This window comes from Humulus lupulus, chromosome 3 (genome assembly GCF_963169125.1).
Source record: "Humulus lupulus chromosome 3, drHumLupu1.1, whole genome shotgun sequence".
NCBI classification, from domain to species: Eukaryota; Viridiplantae; Streptophyta; class Magnoliopsida; order Rosales; family Cannabaceae; genus Humulus; species Humulus lupulus.
In genome coordinates this window covers 40,741,297-40,756,604 of record NC_084795.1, presented here as the reverse complement: position 1 = coordinate 40,756,604, position 15,308 = coordinate 40,741,297, and the positions used below count along the sequence as shown (strand labels likewise).

Here is a 15,308-nt window from a genome sequence, read left to right as displayed (position 1 = left end):
AAAAAATTAAACTCTAATATGTGATCGTAACTATAAAGTTTAAAATATCAATTATTAAATGTATATCCCTAATAAATTATCTAAATTTAAATAATAAATATTTATTTTAGTTTGAAATAGTGAATTGAAAATTTTTAAATAAAGATATTTTTAACGTTTTCAGATATTTTATTAATAATTTTCAAAATTATTCTTATATTTCATTTTGACAATCAAAGAAGCTATTGCAATTTTAAAAATATATATATATATATATATATATATTATTTAGTGAAAAACGTGTTATAAAGTAGTGTAAACCTAGGAAAATCAACCTATTCAACATTTAATGACCTAAGACTAATAAAATGGTCGTTAGCAAGTGTTAATGTAAGAAATTGGATGAGAATGAAGAGTTGCATAAAAATATCAAGGAGATACTTCATAAAGCTCACTTTTTGGGTTTTGGTTTTCATGTTCATGGAGATACTTTCATTTTGGGATTGAATGTGACTTTACAAAGACCTCTCACTCTCACCATTACCACCCTCCCTCACCTCTTTCTTTCCATGTGACACATCATCCAAAACCTCTCCCCTGCCCTGCCCACTTGCACATTTTGACTCCCTCTCCATTTAAAAAAACAAACAAACAATTTTGATTGAATATATTTTCATAATGTGTGTATGTATTCACTATTTTCCAACCTAAAATAAAGATTATTCTAATTAATAAAAGAAAACAATTAATATAATTGTTCAGAAATATATAATTATAATTTTCTTAAAAGAGATGTATAATTATGTTTGGTTGTGGTGTAACATAAAATTCAATTTTAGAGATAAGTGTTGCAATTATTGCTCTAATAAAAAAATAGAAAAGTATTTCCATTGGGACCTATATGAATTTTTTTTTATATCAAATTGGTACTTATATGATTCAAAGAATAATGGTGTATGAAAAATAATGATTACTTGTATTGTAGAGCCACACAAAACGGTAAAGTCTGACTGCACTCACTCACTGACTTCTTTTTTATTTAATTAATGCATAAATTCAAGTAACAAGTATTCACTGAACTAAATTCAATAATTTAAAAATATAAAACAAAAATTAACTTTCAAAATGACATAACAAGTAGGTAAACCCATCAGCTAAATATTTAAACGTCGATAAATTATAGATTAACCATTGATGTTGATAAGTTGTAAACAAAACACTTGAAAATACTAGAGCCAATACTATTTGAAGTTTTGAACTAATGGTAGGCATGCATTGAATTTGTTCCCACATATACCCCTAGCATACACATACTCAATAAACTTTAGCCATCAAAAACCAAAATTTCTGGATACTAGAAATAGAAAAGGAAAGAAAATAAAAAACTCAAAGGTGATATAGTATTATGAGAAGTGAAGAGTCCCTAAAACTGACCTCTTTCTTTCTTTCTATTGAGAGATTACAGTTACATACAAACTACAAAAGAAACTGCAGTGAGGAGCTAAGAAGCAGAGAGAGGGATTGGCTTAACAGCATTTTGAATTCGGCGGAATGCTGTCCTTACTCTTTCCTTGAGACCCTCGTTTTCACTTTCGACGTCCCCACTCAGTTTATCAAGCTGCGCCACATTTCCATCAACAGTAATCACAAGTTTTCCATTCTCTCCGAGCTTCACATCTCCAAAGAGCGATACCAGAAGTGCATAAATAACCTTTTCAGCCTTCTTCTCATTATCTTCCTCAATTTTGTTATCCTCTGACTCAGCAACTACTTTGGGGACTTCACGGTTGATATTCAAAACCAGGGCCACAATGGAGTCCGACACCATGTCACTAATGGGATCTGAAGTCCAATGCAGTGAAATATGATTCTCAGACTCCTGCTTCACTGTTACGCGATCATGTACTCGCAGTGTTGGTACACCAGATTCTTCATCTGTTGAAGACTCTACACTGTCATATATCTGCTTTAGCCGGTGCTTTATTATGCTGAAAACATTGGAATATGGAATAGTTATCCTTTGAGTAATATTTGCCGTTGCTAGCTGTGAGAAGACATGAAGATCATCCGGAGCCATTATCTGATAACTAAAGCCTTTCTTTACCAGTAAACCACTGACAACTTCACCAACTTCTGGGGTCTTCTCAGCTAGCTTTCCGATAGCTTTAGCCATTTTCTGAGAGTTAAAATACATTTCAACAGATTGACAATTCTTTGGGGTGAGGATTTTAGTGTTACGGTCTATAAATTGAGTCACGAGCTTCTGTTTGAGCCTCCCCATTTCGTTAGCTTCTCCATGAACAAGAATTATGTTGGGAGGCCTCAATTCTTCCAAGAATGCACTTGTTTGGGCAGAGTCCGCGTGAGCAGAGAATGAGATGTAGTGGACCTGCATGTTGAGAGGAGCAGTTAGGCCATTCATGAGAGTGACTTCTTTCGGCTCACTAATAATTGTTTTGGCTAGCGTCCCTTCAACCACATAACCTGGAAGAACACAAGAGTTTTTCTTATCAGAGCACCACATATCAAAGAGTTGCCTTGATAACCCACTTTGAAGCCCACCAGGGCTTGCCATAACCACTGATGGACCCACATCCTTAAAATTCTCGATGCTCTTTAATGGAGATATGTGCTTGAAGATGAAGGGATTTGACTTTGCATTTCGGATCCTATCATTCATCGAAAGAGTGTATGTCTCGTAAACAGACAAACAACGTTTTGCAAGTGGAGAAGCATAGTATATTGGTATATTCTGAAGCTCAGGATGATTAGACCAGTACTCATCAAGAATGAGGAGGAGTTCTTGGGCACGACCAAGGGCAAACACAGGAATTAGAACACGACCTCCCTGAGAAATGGTTGAGTGTATAACATCAGTGAACCTCTTCTCTCGAATATTCCGAGGTTGATGATGCTGGACACCATAAGTGGACTCAATTATGCATATATCAGGAGAGAACTGTGGGGTTTCTGCAGCACGGAGATGTCGGTCTTCTTCACGTGAATAATCTCCAGTGTAGAGAACTCTAACACCAGCTATGTCAACCATAAACATAGCAGCTCCGAGGACATGACCAGCTGTGTAACACCAAAATCGGATGCCATTGACCTCAACTGTTTGATGAAAATCAATAACCTGTAATTAAAATGAACTGTAAGTATACACTCCAATAGCAATTTTTTTTAAAGGAGTTAAACTTTTCACTTAACCATTAGTATATAAAATACAAAAAATATAGGATCATGTTAATCTCAAAGAATAAAAACATGAACCTGAAAACAGCAATATTACAGTGGAAATTGCTTGCACTAAAACAGAAATGGAAAGCAACAACATTACAAGAAATTGTTTTACTCTCTGCTTCAATCCAGAATAGACAGTCCTTCAAAACAATCATTGTGGCAATTAATACTTGATTTCTAACAAAAAATAAAATAAAGAAATTTACTTATGGATTTAGAAGGCCTACTATAGTTGCAAGCTTAAAATTACACTTGAACAAAAAGAGGAAAAAGAGTTAAGCTATCATCAATACTTCAATAGACAGATCACTTTTAAAATCTTTAAACATGCATAGGACTCACTTAACATCAAATCATAAGCACCACCAAAAAATAGCGCCACTTCTTCACAAAGGAATAATTTGTTAGAAGGACAAGCACTAAGAAGGATGAAAGAAGGTTCTAATGGAAGAGGGACAATATTTATCAGATAATGCTAAAAAAATTACACAATAAAAGACTAACCAAGTTTAATGTGATAAATACCTCAAAAGTATGAATGAAAATTACAAAAGAGGATAATGCAAGAAAAGAATATCACTGAGCAAGTACGTGAATACAGCTGAAACATTTGATATGTTCTATGCAGATACAGCCTTCAATGAAAATCTTAGATGGTCTTTTTTAGAAAGAAACAATCATTTTATTAAGAAAATAAAATGCTACATGAAAACATGGTTACTGACTCCCAAAGAAGCTACCGAGCCAACAATAAAACTCTTTACAAAATTCCATGCATGCAAATATAGCCTTATAGGCTGGGGATGTTGCTGTGAGAACTTGAATAATACACCTTCTAAACGGCCATATAAGAGCATCAGGCTTTCTGCAGCTAAAGTAAGAGAGAGAGAGAGAGAGAGAGAGAGAGAAGGGGGGGGGGATGTCATAATAATTGATGAACTCTAAATAAATAAATATACACACACTACAGAATAATATTTTCTAAACTTCAAAAATTACCAGGCAATGTGTAAATCAAATCCAAACAGTTCAACAATAGAATGGCAGAGTACCTTGGCTTTAGCATTTAATCGCGTATTAAAAATTTAACCAGAAAATCTACAAGTATAATTAAATCTAATAGAAAACAACACACCTCAATTTTATCCATGGAGCGATTTATGTCCTGTTCATTAAACAGCATATCTTCAACAGAAACTTTGCTCACTTTGATGTAATCTGTTAAAAGCAACTTGTAGATAGCTTTTGTAGCATAAGTCATGAAAACCCGGCCTTTGAATGTGGTCTAACAATTATTAAACATATAATTAGTTTTGTATAAACCAAGATGAATAATACATAGAAGCTATATAAAATTTATAAGGAAAATGGAAGACCTTTTCCAGAAAGTAAGGTAGAGATGCAGCATGATCCAAGTGGAAACTGCACAATAAGCAAGTATAAGACTCTAAATAATTGACAAAATTCTATCCCGAAAATGAAGAGAACTTTAAGGAACCTAGATCTACTTTAAACATAAAGTGAGCCAAATGAGACACATATAAATACTCTAGTTAGTAGTAGAAAAAACAACCATCCTTTTTTTGGGGAAACAAAACAAAATTTTATATTATTATATGAAACTTCGTGAATACACAAAATGTGGAATCAATCCACTGTCATAATACACAAAACAGCACAGAAAAATTATAATAATTAGACAACAAATTCAAATCTCTAACTCTAATCAAATCTGAAAAAATTAACTTCTTTGAATTCTTTTAAATTGTGCGCCAAAGTGCAACCCACTGTTTTCTTGGACACAAACAACCATCTTTTTATTATTTTTGGACATCTTAAACTACCACCAGAGCAAAAGTTGATCACATTAATAGAGACCAAGTTTTTTTTAACATTAGCAGTTGATAAGAATAGCAGAAAGAGAACAATTTGATAAATAAAAAGGGAAAATAATTATTTACAAAAACCGAATAAGAATAGAACCCGAATGATAGAATGCAATCTCTTAACAGAGTGAGCATGTAATATACATTGCTCAACTTTCTAACAAAATCAATGTCATTAAGAAATTTTTTGACCACTTATCATCTCCCTATTATATATATACTCATACAGCTTGGAAGTCCAAATTTTGTTTTTCAGCTCACAGTTGAGGAAACATTTAAAATACAAATTCAATGCATATGTAATTCTTAGAAAAAGATAAAAAAGAGTTACATACTGAGTGATGAGAAGGACATCCACTGTTGAAGGATCAATCTCATCAAAGTATGGCAAAGCAGCCATGCCTGAGTAGGCAGGATGAATCCCACAATCGAACTATATTCACAAGAAGAAGGCAACCCACCAAAGAACAACAACATAAGAATCAAAATATACAAATAAGAATAAAATCAATAGTCATAAAAATAAAAACTCCATCATTATATTAGCATACCAATACAGTCTTCCCCTTGTAGGTCATGTACACACAAGAACGGCCGACTTCATTACCCGCTCCTAAAGGGGTTACAATAAGTTTATCTTCTTCCCTAGCCGAAAACGAATCTCTTCGCTTGAGCGAAGGCGGTTGCGTCGTTGTTGAAGTCATTTTCTAACAGCTATATCCCCACAACCCTTTTAATCAAATTGCATAACAAATCAATAGTCGTGTTTTGAATTCCATTTATGACAAAATAATCCCAAAACATGAGTAAATTCGCATATTTTCTGATTTTTCTTAGTCAGCCATTAGAGCGAAACCCTAATAATTGCACACGAAAATCATGAACGAAACAAGTCGCATTTTCTTCTGTTTTATAATGAATGTAAGTTCATTAGAGGAAGAACATCACATAGCCATAACTGATAGACAGAGAAAGCTTACCTTTGGAGCTCTACTGAAGCAGTAACGAGACTGAAACGGTGTAAAGGGAGGGAGAGGACTTGAATGCTAGCCCACACAACGTCGTCAAGATGGAGCTCCAAAACGACATAAACCCTAGTCGTTTAATATTCTATTATAGAAAAATACTAATTTATTCCCCTCTATTTAAAAAAATTGGTAAATAACACTCGGCTCCTCAATTTTTTTTTTGAGCGAAAAGATGTCAACTTTTACGATTTTTACTTTTTGACTTAGTGATCAATGTTATATTTTATCAAATAAACTTAATTTATAAAGTAAAATGAGATTTTAACCCAAAAAAAATATATCAAACATCTTTTTTCTCAACAAGCCTTTTTTAATTAATTAATTATTACTCAATATATTATTTTAGTAAATTAATTTAAATATTCTTATCAAATATTAAAAAATAATTTTCCATTATACCTCTAAAATATTTATTATATCACTTATATATTAATTATCTTATCATTTTTAATTAAAAAAAATTACATACTTTAAATTTTAGAAACATAAAACTTATTTTAGAGTGCTTATATCTAAAACTTATTTAAGAATGTTTATATCCATACCCTCATTTGTTCTCACATCGTACATTTCTATGTAAACTCTTCATGAGTTTACATAGAAATGTACATAGTGAGAAAAAACTACGATATAAACCCTTAATAAGTTTCCTATGTTTGGTAGGAATGAGAAAGAGTAAGATAGAGAGTTTAAGAATGATGGGAAGTAGGATAGATGAAAATGATAGTTGTTCTTATTTATGTTTGGTACTGATGTCCTCACTCGCAAGAAATGCGTTGATTTGGTATATCGATCCACAATCACCCAAATTGAATCATACTGACCCACGGTACTTGGTAATCCCATTACAAAGTCCATAGTAATGTCCTCACATTTCCACTCAAGGATACCCAAATGCTGTAATAGCCCTACTGGTCTCTGGTGTTCAGCTTTCACCTGCTGACACGTTAGACACTTAGTCACATATTTGATTACATCTTTCTTCATCTCAGGGGCACCAATATAGTGATTTTAAATCTTGATACATCTTCGTGGTGCTTGGATGGAGCGAGTACGGCGTGGTATGAGATTCATCCAGAATCTCTCGTCCGATAGCAAAATCCATCGAAACACAAATCTGCCCTATGTATCTCAGTAAACCCGTCTCTGAAACGGTATAGTCCCTAGCCACTCTAGCTAGGACATCCTCTTTGTGCCTTATCAATTGAGGGTCAATCATCTATCCTTCCCTAATTCTTTCCAGAAGAGTAGACTGCAAGGTGATGTTAGCTAATTGGCCCACCACCAACTATATACATGCTCTAGTCATCTATTCTGCCAACTTCTTCGATATCTATTTCAAACTAAACAGCTATCCCGAACCTCTCTAACTCAAGGCATCTGTCACCACGTTGGCTTTCCAAGGGTGGTAAGGAATTTCACAATCATAATCTTTCACCAACTCTAGCCAACGCCTTTGTCTCATGTTCATATCTCTCTAGGTAAATAAATACTTTAGGCTATTGTGGTTAGTGTAAATCTCACACTTGTAACGTCTCAATTTCCCTAATAAAGTTTAATGCCTTGATTAGGGGGCCAAGAGGGCAATAATTGAATTATTATGTAATTATATGCATGATTATATGAATTATGTGAGTTATATTATAATATGACTATGTTTGCATGTTTAGGTGTATTAAGCATGCATGTGGGTCCCTTTCTTATTAGAATGAAATTTTCGTAATATTGGCCCATTGAGGGCATATTTCTATATATGTGTGCATATTGATTGAGAACACATTATTATGTGGATATATTTGGGTTGTTCGGCATGAGGCGATCTCAGCGAGCAAAGTAGCGGTTTAGTCACAACGGGGCAAAATACCCAGCTCGAGGTAAGCTTAGGGGTATTTTTGTAATTGAGTACATTACCGAGATTTATCGGGTAATGGGAAATTATTTTATGAGTATTTGGGTGTAATGAAATTAATTGGAAAATATGATGTTAATTGAGGATTAGTAAGAAATTGGGGGGGGGGGGGGCAAAAGACGATTTTTCCCTTGAGGGCATTAAAGGACTTAAGTTTGAGCAAAGGGCAACTTGGTCTTTTCCAAGAAAAAGAGGGACTTAAGCTTACTAGAAGCTCTAATAAGTAACGAAGAGATAAACAGAAAGCACTTAGCAACTTCTCTTTCTCTCTCTCACGGATCTCACTTTCTCTCCCTTGGGTTGTTTAAGCTATTGAATTTTGAGGGGTTGGCCTGGTGATTGAAGGAGTTTGGAGCTGAGGATTGAGTTTAGGGAGTAGTGAAGGTCATCTCCAAGCCAGAGAATTCAAAGTTGGAAGTATGATTTATGTGATTCTAGTGTTCTTCATGTTCTTGAGTTATTTTGAAGTCTTGAAGTGTTTTGTTGAAACTTTGAGTTCCAAGAAGTTTGAGTTTGTATTTTGAGGTCATGAACTTATTAATACTTGTTTGGGGAACCTAAATCTACAACTGGGAGATGAATTTAGTTGGGTAATGCTGGTTTGAGTTTGAGAACCTTGCTTGTTTGTGAGATAGGTTGTGAGACCCAAAATCTCTAATTGAGTTCTAATTGAAGTTATGTTGAATTCATGGTGTTTTGATGTTGTCTATGATGTATTATAATGATTTTGGGACTCATTTATTGTTGGGGTTGACACTTGGGGGTGAGGTTTGATGAGTTGAGCTCAGAGAAAACGAAGGTGGAAACCCAAAAATTTATAGGTTCGCATAGTAGCATCCCTACGCTATGATGGTGAAAAACCTATGTTTTTACCAATCTTTCTAATTTTCCAATATTCATATTGATTTTATCTTGATTTATGCTTGAACATTACTAACTAAATCATAAGAATCAACACACAAAATTACAAGCTTCGTCTGCACTGAAAACACATTCCAGTCGACTAGTGCTTGGGTTCCCTGAACCAGGGTAATAACTCTCACTATATCAAAGATGTAACTTTACAATAACCAGTTCAAGATTAAACCTGCAAACTATACAATCTTTCTCAACATACAGTGAAGCTTTTTACCCTAAATAACCAAATCCCTTGGTTATAAATGCAAGATCCCCTTGCTTCAATGTTGAACTCCCTTCAACAATATTTCAGATCATTGGCTTCAGCTGAAATCCCTTCAGTTGTCACAGCTTGAATTCAGAGCTTGCACAGAAACCTTGAACCACCATCAATGGAGTTTCTTGCAAGAACCTGCAAAATATCAACAGAACAAAGAAAAGAGTAATGCAAAGCACAATATACGACTGTCCGATCTCAGAGGTTAGTTGTAACTGATTAACCAGGCCAATATATATACTTAGCTAAAATTAGGTATAAACCAGAAACAACTAACAACTGTTTATCACTAACAACCCTACTGTACACAAATGCTGATGTGGACACTTACTAGAACAAGCAAACTCCAGACACAACATAAGACCATTCCAGACACGACTGGACCTAATTTGTCATACTAAAAATATTGGTCCTTACAATCTCCCCCTTGACAAATTATGGTCAATGACAAAAATAACAGTGTGTACGACCTAAATATCCGCGAGCTATTGGCGAGTTGGAAAATGGCCTAATTCGATCTGCCACGTGTAAATCGTCTACCCGGAGCTGTTGTTACGGGTTTCCACCTGTCCAGCCCGAGCTGATTAGAGAGTTAGCAGTTTACTCGAAGGCAGCGGGTCATCGGTATGGATATCACGAGCTGGCGCTACATCAAGCTCGGGATGGGGCATATATCTGACACCCGAATCCTTGTAAAGACAACCACGCAATGTAAACGTGCATATATTAGACATCACGTGTCTATTCCATTTCTGAATTCTCAGACACGCAGTATAAACGTGCGTATTCAGACATCCCACACCTAGTTTGGGCCATGCGGCCCATTACCCCTCCTTACCTATTGATTAGACCACACTTCACTGTCAGGTTTTAGGAATTAATCATCAGTGTCACAGAGATGACGTGAAGGATAAAGAGGTCATGGGATGACCCCCTTGCCAACCCAACTATCCTCCCCCTATAAATACCAAGACCCTGGGCATTGCAAGGGGTTGACATATTTTTTGTAAAGAAGTACTCTGTAAGGATTAACCAAGAGATATCAATAATATCGACTGGTGGACTAGAGGTAGGGCTGAGCATCGGTCGATTTGAGCGGTTTTTTTTATTCTAAAATCCAGATTTCCGTTTTCGGTTCGGATTGGTGTGATCCAAAAATCGACCGACCTACTTACAACACCAAAAAAAACCGACCGATTTTGACCACGGTTCGGTCGGTTAAAATCGCCCAAATCGAACTTGATTTTTTTTATTTTTTTTCTTATTTTTTAAATACTTTTTAAGGAAATTTAAGTTTAAAAAATATAGATTATAGGAATCCATTTTTTTTAGCTTTTTTTAATATGAAATTAATTCATTTAATGTGTTAACTTAAAGATTTTAACTTTATGATTTGAAAACCTAAACACATGGTTACAATATTATATCCACAAATTTGGAACCTAACTATATTCGGTCGGTTTTGGTTTGTATGGTCGGTTTGCGACCAACTTATAAACCGCCGATTTAATATCGGTTTTTGCCAAGGCGGTTTTCAGTTCCGTCGGTTTCGGTTTTTTTGGTATTTGGGCAGTCGGTTTCAGCGGTTTATTCGATTTTTTGGATTGTTTGCTCAGCCCTAACTAGAGGGATTTTAACCTTCGAACCACCTAAAAAGAAAGGGGTGATCACCTTCCCATGTTACTAATTTCTCCAGTCTAGAATTAAGTTATTTTCACATTACGATTCACTAATTAGCACTAATCCATCCTGTTTATTCGTATAATTATCTGTTGGCGAAGAACCGCGTCAACAGTTTAGTGCTTTCATTGAGAGGATTTAGATTGGTGCTATCGCCAAAACCTGATCATGGTGGTTACTCGTTCGAGACATGGTAACGAGGCAGATCAACATGATGGACATGAGGCCCACCATGCCGCCCCGATGAACAAAACCCCGAGATCCAGCAGCGACCGGGAAAGCAGCCGATGGGCCGGGACGACACCGGGAGTTCGGCGCCCCGGCCGCCAAATCCGAACTCGGATTTCCTGACGGCGATAGAGATGGAGAACATACAGTTGAGGAGTCAGCTGTCCAGAGCAAGCAAGCAAATCGAAGAAGTCTTGGCCTGACTACCCCCTCTTACAACCGATGCTAACGTCGGAAAGAGGCAAAGTGGGACTCACCAGTCCTGCCGGGATAATCGGTCCAGGCCCAGCCGATCAGTCAGAACCTCAACTCCGAGTTCTACCCCCACATCACACCACCACCAGGAAACTGTGTTTGAGGAGTTTCCTAGGGCCAATCAACAATTCAGCCGATCAGTCCGAACCTCAACTCCTAGCTCGACTCCACCATCGAACGCGCCCATAAGGGCTCGAGGCAGCTCACGGAGGAGATCCGGGGAGGGCTCACGAAGACATCCTGCTCCGACCAGCCATCCTGCACCACGGTTAAACCGCTGAGCGCAGGATGCTGGGGATGGTAGAGTGGAGCAGCCACGACCTAACTTGATCCGCCCGGACGGGACTAGGATCGCGTCACCAATTAGGCATCCCCCGTCACCAATAAGATACTCATCTCCTCCCCGTCCAGTTTGGGACATTCCGGTACACGGGAGCAGCAAAAGAAATCCTCCTTTCGCCGGTCCTTCCCATCGCAACCGAGCGTACGGGGAAGTCCCGGATCCTCACCCCTAGCAGTGGGCTCCAAGATTTTCAAACGGGAGTTACTAGACCACCGAAGTGGCAGATCCGGTGAAGACCTGCGCAATCGCTTGAGTTCGGCGCAAATCCCACGGGCCGACCTTCGAGATCGCTTCAACTCACAGAGGGGAGATCCAGCTAGAAATGGTAGTCATGCTCACCGAGGGGATGGTATTTCGGAAGTACGTGACAGTGGGAATGTCCCACAAGCTCAAGCTTGGAGGGACAATAACCCGCCTAACGCTTACAATGGAACTGGAGCTGTTGAACAGCCCCAGAACAACCAAGGAAGTAAGGACCAAACCCTAGAGCGTTTAGCTCAGATGGAGGAGCTGATGAAGAAGCTTTTGTCAGAAAAGGAAAAAGACGAGTACGACTCGGGGGACGAACTCAAGCTCTTCGCCCCTAGCATAGCGGCCACAACATACCCGCCGGGTTTCCGGATGCCCCACCTGTCTAAGTTCGATGGAGATGGAGACCCGTAAGATCATTTGGGTATGTTCAACACCCTGATGATGGCCCACAACATCGGCCCCGAGCTAAGGTGTTTGATATTCCCTTCCACCTTGACTGGGTCGGCCATGCAATGGTTCAAGTAATGTAAAAAGTAGTCCATCGACTCATGGAAAACCTTTTCTACTGACTTCAATAGGGCGTTCTGAGCTTCTCAAGCTGCCCGCATCAAAGCCGACACCCTGGAAAACGTGAAGCAACAGCCCGAGGAACCCTTGAAAGCTTACCTGAGCAAGTTCGCAAATATCGCGGCTCGAGCTAGGGACGCAGACGATAGTTCCAAGCTTATGGCCTTGAGGACTGGAATCCTCGTTGGAGGCGGCTATGGAAAAAGATACAGAGAAAAGGTGTCAGCACCGTGGATGAATTCCTGAACAAGGCCCAAGGATGGATAAACCTGGAAGAGGAGCGTCGGTCACGGGAGCCAGCCAAACCCCTGATGAGCCCGTTGGAGTGGGAACGGATGTCGTGGAAACGACTCAAACCGTTACACAAAATAACCAAGGGGGTGGAGGTAAGAGAAAAGGGAGCAGCGAGGGTGGCCAGCACGACCCGAAGAAGAACAAGCCCGTGGAAAAATTTAAGCTAGTCTACGCGGCTTACACCGAGCTCACAAACACTAGGGAACACATTTTCCTAGCAAACTCTGCCCGCCTCCCCTGGAAAAAGCCGGAGCCTTTGTAGCACCAGAAGGCCAAGGGGGACCCTTCCAAGTTTTGTCGATTCCACAACAGTATTGGCCACAACACTGACGATTGTAGGAATTTAAAGGATGAGATCGAGACAATCATTAGAGCCGGACCTTTGGCTCAATACGCGCAGAACAGAGTTCCTACCAGTCACCCGGCCCCAGAAGCTCCGATAAATCAGCCCGGGCCCCGGATAAATCAGGATACCCCTCCTCCTGTGATAGGGGGGAGATATCCACAATCTCCGGGGCCCCCCATTTGGCCAGCACGAGCAGAGGTGCCCAGAAGAGATATGTCAATGAGTTGAAGGCTCATAACGGAGTGGAATTCGTTCCGGAGCAACATCTACCCAAACAGCAACGACTAGAGAGGCAACTGATCATTTTTACCGAGGAGGATGCTAGTCATGTCCAGTTCCCCCATAACAATCCTCTGGTCATAACTGCCTAACTCGCCAACTGGAGAGTTAGGAGGATACTGATCGATAATGGGAGTTCGGTGAACCTGCTGTTCCGGTCTACGCTGGAGAAGATGGGGTTATCTGTCACCGAGTTGAAGGCCACCTCCATGATGATGTATGGATTTTCCGAAGAAGGGTCGGCAGTGATAGGAACAATCGAGTTGGTAATTACCTTGGGAGAGGGGCCCCGAACTATCTCTAAACTCCTCAAATTTGTGGTCATCGGCTGTCCCGCAACCTACAATGCTATTCTGGATCGACCTACGTTGATAGCATTTGAGGCCATAACCTCCATCTGCCATCTCGCAGTCAAATTCCCCTCCTCCACGGGGATATGCACGGTTCGAGGTGATCAGCTCACTGCAAGGGAATGCTATAGCATTTCCATGAAGGGAAAGTCACGACCTGGGCAGTAGACGATGACCATTCAGGGCGGGAATGAGGAATCTCAAGAAGTAGGACCTATTCCTGAGATAGAAAAACCTCAGAGAGCCAATGGGGAGGATATCACCTTGAGTGATGGTATTGACCCCAGGATGGGTGAAGATAGATTCGAGCTCCAGGCCATCGAAGAGCTTGAGGAGGTGAACATCGACCCACAAGACCCCTCGAAGGTGGTAAAGCTCGGGAAAAACCTATGTAATAAAAGGAAGGCGGAGCTGCTTAGATTTCTACAAGAGAATCTAGATGTGTTCGCCTGGTCTCATGAGGACATGATAAGGATCAGCCCAGGCGTCATCATGCACACCCTCAACTTGGACAAGAACGTTCCAGCGAAGTCCCATAAACAAAGACGGCTGGGCACGACCCGAGCTGAGGCCCTAGAGGAGGAAGTAGCCCAGCTCTTAAAGTGCGGCCTTATTTGCGAGGCAAAGTACCGAAGCCCAACGAGAAGTGGCGGACCTGCATCGACTTTTCCGATCTGAATAATGCCTACCCCAAAGATTGCTTCCCCTTGCCATGCATTGATCAATTGGTAGATGCCACGGCGGGGCACGAGCTCATGTCTTTTATGGATGTATACTCGGGCTATAACCAGATCGCCCTGAACCCGGCAGACCAGGAACACACTAGCTTCATGACCCCAACTAACGTTTATTGCTACAAAGTCATGCCCTTCGGACTAAAAAATGCAGGAGCTATATACCAGAGGTTGGTCAACAGGATGTTTACTAATCAGATCGGGAAAAACATGGAAGTGTATGTTGACGACATGTTGGTCAAGTAAAAAACTGCCGATAACCATGTCTCCGATCTGAAGGAATGCTTTAAGATTTTAAGAGAGTACGACATGAGGCTAAATCCCCAAAAGTGTATTTTCGGGGTTGCGTCAGGAAAATTTATGGGTTTCATAGTCAACACCAGAGGAATAGAGGCGAACCCCGATAAAATCAGGTCATTACTCGAGATGCCATCACCCCAGTCGCGAAAAGACGTCCAAAGTCTGACAGGAAGGGTGGCAGCCCTTAATTGGTTTATTTCCAAATCTACCGACAAGTGTTTGCCATTCTACAACCTGCTCCGGGGAAATAAAAAATTTGAGTGGACCGAAGAATGCAAACGTGCCTTCCTCGACCTGAAAGCACATTTAGCCGAGCCGCCCGTGTTGTCCAAGCCAACACCAGGAGAGCCTCTTTTCCTTTACCTGGCTGTCACGGAAGATGCGGCTAGCGCAGTACTGGTCTGGGAAGAAGACCGGTCTCAGAAGCCAGTCTATTACATTAGCAAGAGGCTTCTCGGAGC

General features: G+C 39.6%; 1 protein-coding gene across 1 annotated transcript; it reads right to left on the bottom strand.

Moving 5' to 3' along the window:
- Nucleotides 1-1,199: 1,199 nt before the first annotated feature.
- LOC133822566 (cleavage and polyadenylation specificity factor subunit 3-I) lies at nt 1,200-6,212 on the bottom strand. The gene is made up of 6 exons (XM_062254941.1): nt 6,089-6,212; nt 5,660-5,838; nt 5,444-5,541; nt 4,599-4,644; nt 4,358-4,507; nt 1,200-3,115 (listed from the first exon to the last, which is right to left on the bottom strand). The coding sequence occupies exons 2-6, from the start codon at nt 5,810-5,812 to the stop codon at nt 1,481-1,483; spliced, it is 2,082 nt and encodes a 693-aa protein (XP_062110925.1). The 5' UTR covers nt 5,813-5,838; nt 6,089-6,212; the 3' UTR covers nt 1,200-1,480.
- Between the last annotated feature and the right edge of the window lie 9,096 nt (nt 6,213-15,308).

Bases quoted from the DNA above. Each gene is read 5' to 3' on its own strand.
- LOC133822566 (XM_062254941.1), bottom strand. From the start codon at position 5,812: ATGACTTCAACAACGACGCAACCGCCTTCGCTCAAGCGAAGAGATTCG. The intron at 5,542-5,659 runs GTATGCTAATAT...TTGTGAATATAG, and splicing joins ACAAGGGGAAGACTGTATTG to TTCGATTGTGGGATTCATCC. The intron at 4,508-4,598 runs GTCTTCCATTTT...AATAATTGTTAG, and splicing joins TACCTTACTTTCTGGAAAAG to ACCACATTCAAAGGCCGGGT.